The 6000-nt window shown below is 27.8% G+C and overlaps 1 protein-coding gene across 1 annotated transcript; it reads left to right on the forward strand.

Moving 5' to 3' along the window:
* Nucleotides 1-78: 78 nt before the first annotated feature.
* Nucleotides 79-4749, forward strand: LOC148235506 (uncharacterized). The gene is made up of 5 exons (XM_088185985.1): nucleotides 79-279; nucleotides 344-409; nucleotides 1230-1408; nucleotides 1473-1641; nucleotides 4595-4749. The coding sequence occupies exons 1-3, from the start codon at nucleotides 126-128 to the stop codon at nucleotides 1355-1357; spliced, it is 348 nt and encodes a 115-aa protein (XP_088042111.1). The 5' UTR covers nucleotides 79-125; the 3' UTR covers nucleotides 1358-1408; nucleotides 1473-1641; nucleotides 4595-4749.
* Nucleotides 4750-6000: the final 1251 nt, after the last annotated feature.

Below are 6000 nucleotides of genomic sequence, written 5' to 3' on the forward strand. Positions count from 1 at the left end.
TGTGGTTAACTAAAACGGACGAGCGGTCTCACATCCTTGTTTTTGTGGTATGGCGATATATCATATATAAAAGTTTGTATCACTCGATTCACGAACAGTGCAAAGAGTTGGACTATTCTTTAACGATGAGTCCGATTTTAATTATTATGGGGTTGTTGTGCGCGGTTTTGGCTTGCGATGCTAAAAACTGCGACACTGCAGTCTGTAACAAATTTTGCACTTCGAATCAAATCACACATGGAAAGTGCGTATACAAAACGTGCGCTTGTTTTGTAACTGGTAATTTACAATTGTGCATTACTAATTATCGTAATCAGTACTAAAACTATAACTAACGTTTCAGACGCTACGGGTAAAAAATCCATCAAAAATCTTATGATGAAAGTGAAAAAGACGATAAACTCGAAAGGTATGCAAATTATTTTAGTACATAATCATCATTCTCTCACAGTAAAACGTATGTTATTGCAATTAAAAAATTCTTATCTCTTAACAAAAAATCCGCAAAAAAGTCAAAAGAATAGACTCAAATCATATGTATTACATTCAAGTTGAAAGTTTGATATTTTTACTTTTTTCTTTACAATTTTTTATTGTTGTAGTGATGTTTAAAAAAATTTTTTTCAATATTATATGAATTTTTTAGGTCGTTTTTAATATTTTTTCGACTGTGTGTGATTTATCAAATATAATATGTTATCTTTGTTTATAAAATGCAATATTTTACTCTAGATTATTTTTTTTTTAAAATTAGTAAACGAATGTCTTTCAAGGTAAAATAAGTTGTACCTTAAGAATACGGCAAAATTTAAGAATATAAGTGAAACAACCAAAAATAAATTAATACACAAAAAAATATCAGGTATTATAATTAGTTATACGAAATTTATATATTTTTTTGTATGCCATGTTTTTAAAATAAAATAAACTTTTTTAGTAAAAAAGATTAGCATTAGATATATCGTAACTTTCAAATGTAAAAATATAATTTGACTCAAATCTCATATGTCCGTTAGTGTTTCAAAGATTTTCCTAATCTCGCAGATTTATAAGATCATAAATAATTTAGATAAAATCGTGCACAGTGCTATTTATTGCTTGTAAGCTGTAATAATTATTTTCAGACTTTGGTTTCAGTCTGGTGTCCTACTACTTACTTAGTAGTTGTAACACATTAAGTCAACGACTGCTACAATAATTTCTAATATTAGTTTAATTTTATATTTCAGCCGCAAAAAAACTACCTTATAGTCATATCGTCAAGTACAGTAAACAATGCTCACAACATTGCAGTAAGTTACGTTTGGGATACACTGGAGGAAACTTTAAAAAAGGAAGTTGCTACTGCCACGTCTGATGACATCCGATATCCAATATTGTAAATAATTTTATTTAGATGCTGCTACAGGTAAGTCGTGGCTATATTATAGATTATTTGTATTTTTTATATTTTTCAATAACAATATTTACAGGCTCAGAGATGTGGCAATCCAGACTGATTCTTATATAAAATAAATGCAATGATTCAACATTAAAGTTGCCTAGACGTTTTATTATGAAAAATTATGCCAAATCGCATGAAAATTTTGTACCACTGTACCACTTTTACCACTATTCTAATTGTATTGTAACATTAAAAAGGTAAATAGAATAAATTCATAGATAGAATCCATGAATATCAGATAGTTATTATAGAGCTCCAGAATTTAAAATTGCTTGAATATGATCATGTTTATAATTTTGACATAATTAAAAAATTATAAGACACTTTGGAATTGCTCATAATGACAAAAATATAAAAAAAACAGGCATAAAAATAGTACTAAGCACATTAAAAATTTAATTAAATGAGCAGTTATATTTTTTACTAACTAGGCTAGTAAAAATAAAAAAAATAAAAAAGAATAGATTCGAGACTGTTTTCTTTAATTATTTTATGATGAAAAGTCCGCTTTTTTTTTTATTTAGAATCAGTGATGCAATTTCAGCTTTTTTAAAAGGGGGCAAAAGTAGACGAGTCAGTGACCGTTTTTTATTATTTCGATTTTTTTATATGTTTTTCCTCATAAGTAAAATATAACACATTTTGCGGTTACAATTTTATACATTTATAAAAATACAATAACCACACTTAAAATATTATTAATTAAATTTTAAGGGAACGAACATTAAAAATAAGAAGCATGGTAATGGAAAATTAAAATATAAATTATATAATGATATGATATACATGCATTATTTATTAACTTAATTTTATGATTAAAGTTGCATGAATTCATTAAAAAAAAATTTTTATATATATATTCCTAGTTGATTTCAGTAAATCATTAAAGGTTTTAAATGCAATTTATTTTAAAGAATATGTGCCAAGCTTCACAGAAAATGCTTAAGGGATGTGTAAATCATCGGCATATTATTTGGCTCTTTTCTAAATTTAAATTAAGTATTTATAATCGAATTTCTCTCTAGCATTTTTTTGGCTAGCATTATTAATTCATATTTATCAAAATATGTCTTTCGTGTAAGCATCGAAATGCAAACTTGACGAAAATTTTATAGCACTATTTTGAATAACCTGAAGTGATTTTAATTTTAATTTACTTGTAATTCCCCATAGATGACAAAAATGTTATAACTTATGCAAAATTTTTGACATTGGTAATATTTATTATATTTTATGATCAATAAAAAAATTTACCTAAAAGTATATCCAAGAATTTTATATTATTACTTTTTGAGATACTTATTTACAGCGATTTTATAATAACAAAATTACCATTAAATATTATCTAGTTATTTTTGTGTAAAATTTTTGCCATTGGTAAAAAAAAAATATATAATCAATATGGTTATAAAATTAATTTCGTATTTAAAAGTAGACTTAAGAATTTTATTTTATCTCTTTTTGTGATTAGAGAATTATTTACAGTGATTGTGATAAAAAAATTAGCATTAAAAACAATATTGTTTTTTTTTCATTAATTTTTAATTTGTTTAATCTCATCCATTTACTAATATTAATCAGATAATTTCGCATATTTCTAGGCAAATTTTTGTAGGTTTTAGAATTATATATTAACACTGTACCATCAACATATAGTCAAATCCTTCCTGCAAGTTTACATAGGGTTAAATCATTTATGTATAGATTAAATAATAAAGTTCCTAAAATAGAACCTTGCGGAATTCCACACTTTACAACTTCATAGTCGCTTTATGTACCATTTATTATAACTATTTGTAGTATATTATTTAAACAGCTGTTTAATAAATTTAGCGTTAGTCCTACTATTCCAATATGTTTTAATTTCTCTAATAATATGGTATGGTCTACTGTGTCAAAAGCTTTTTTAAGTTTATAAATAATGCTGAAGTTTTATTTTTATCCTTTTAGTTTTGTTGTATTTCAATATTTAAATCAAAAGCTGCATATTTCGTATTGGATTTGTTTATACATTTATATTTTTCATGGCCCCACTAAAACTATTACGAAAAAAACATTTTTTATACAAAACATTTCGCTGAAAATTTATGCTTTTTCTAAATATAATGTTTGTGGATACTTCTAATTATTTTAATTCATACAGTATCCTTAAAAATGGACAAAAAACGATCTGTAAACCTTATAAGTGGTTATTTTGATGCTGTAGTAATATGGTAATGTTAAGTAGATTTTTATAGATTGAACCATTTTGAAATTAAATAAATTAAAAATTTTAAGTAATAATGTCTAATTTGAACCATTAAATTTAAAAAAATCAGAACGAAGCCAAAATAATATTTAAAGCCCAAAAAGTTGAGGGTCCGGTATTCGCACACTCGCTAGCTTCGGTACCTCACGACAGTGAGGTACCGACAGCTAGTTATTTTAATTACATTATAAAAATCAGATATTTAAATTAAAGTAAAAATAATTAACTAATCGAAGGCGATGAGTAATTAATTTATGTATTAAATAGATCAAGTAGAGCTTTAACTGGCTCTCTAAAAACAAACTTTTATCTCTAAAAAATTATTAAAATTACATTCAGAAACATATTTCTGAATGTAATTTTAATAATTTTTTAGGTACCTGCAATGAATCTATGTGAGGGTTGATTTAATAAAAAAATAGATGCAAAGAACAATATTAGTTGCACCACATTTATTTTTCTAATAAATCAAGCAATATAAAAAAAATAATATACCAAATATTCAATTAAAATAATTTTATTAAATTATCAGATTACATGCTTTCCCTTAAATCTTTCTAGACCTTTAATGCTACTGATGAATCTATATTTAGCAAAACTGTGCCATAGAATATCTGTTGGTTGTATTATAAAAGCATTTGCACATTTGTATTGAAGACAACGAACCTGACTGAAGCGATTTAGGTTGGGAATGTATTTATTTCCAGAATCCAATTGATTCTTTTAAACGCCTATAATTCAAAAGTCGGGAATGAAAGCTATTGAGAAGAGATTCTTTAGTGGTTTTATTTTATGTATTACGTATTGTTTTAAGCTGCAGATTAATATAATGTAATTCAGGTATGCTGATTAATTAAACTAAAAATATTACGTAATTTGAATGTGAGTTTTAATTATTTCAGAATGGAAGATAACTCGCTGCCTCTTTCGTAGCCACATCTATCACGACCGAGGCGAAGGCTTCCGCAGAATCCGATCCTGTTCGTTAGCATATAAGTCTAGTTTAATTTATGTCAACGCTCGCGCTATAAATCGAGATTAAAAAATATTATGACAACGCCCGTTTATTTATTTATATTTATTGTGAAACTGTACGTCCGCACACGAAACGTATTCAATTTTAATATTTATGATATGCACTATTCAAGGCAAGATCTCCGCGCGAGTGTGAGCGCGTATGAGGGCCATAATTCAAATCGAAACGTGTCGTAGGCGAATGCGCGTGTGTCGGTGAATAAGAACAACAAATGGGAATTTTGGGAAAGAGAATCCGTTTTCGGTTTTACCGCAAGCGGCGGCAGATAAATCTTGTGTAAAAATAAAATCGGAGGAGGGTGGAGAGTGCACGCAGCATCCCTTCGTTTATGACACTGGGAGACCACCGTAAAACAACAAACGGCAGACGTAAATAAATACACACTAGGCGCTATGAATTATATTAGTCGTGTGCCTATGTAGGCACAATAAACCGCAGAACAGATTACTTTAACCTAACGCAGTGACGTCCTGTGTTCAAAGTTCCGTTACTGCTTTGACTCCGAACGTTGCACTGTCGAGTATGGTCGGTACTGCTCTGCAAATGTAAGACTACTTACTTTTGCCATTTGGATAACCGCAATGATTCCCAGATTGAGAAACAAGGGGAAAAGAGCTACAATTCGGATAAATTATCACCAAATATAATATTATTTTAATTAAAAGAATCTCTGAGGAATAAAATCATGAACATATAAATATGTATTTTTTATTCCTCATATTTTGTGTAAATTTAAAATATTTGTAATGGTTACAAACCAGTTATTTATAATTTAATAATATGTTTGTTTAAATGCTTTTATAACGATTTATATAAAAATATCCGTTTATAATATAATATAAATTGCACTCACCAAATTTTTCGGCGTCCTTTTTCTGCTTACAACTGTCACGAACACATTTATTTTCACCATTACACTTATAAACCACACTATATTATTATTTACACTATTTATATTTATAAACCACACTATATTTATATTTATTTTTATTATTGACACTTTTTTTATCTAATTTAATATTTTTTGATACGTATAAAAACATTCGTCAATATGAAGAGGAGTTTCACAACATCCGCACACGTATGTCTTTCCTTATTCCACGTGCGGAACAAACACGAAATTTTCTTCTCACATATTACGTCACACTTTTTATTTTTATTGGCTGATGGTTTTTCAGCCTTCCTGGTGGATCGACAGCACGGGCACGACAAGATGTGGTAGAAACTGGTGAAATGTCTTCAAAATTGATTGATTCCACTGAATTCTGCATC

Source organism: Plectrocnemia conspersa, unplaced genomic scaffold (genome assembly GCF_051122295.1).
Source record: "Plectrocnemia conspersa isolate PC_06_02 unplaced genomic scaffold, ASM5112229v1 ptg000005l, whole genome shotgun sequence".
Taxonomy (NCBI): domain Eukaryota; kingdom Metazoa; phylum Arthropoda; class Insecta; order Trichoptera; family Polycentropodidae; genus Plectrocnemia; species Plectrocnemia conspersa.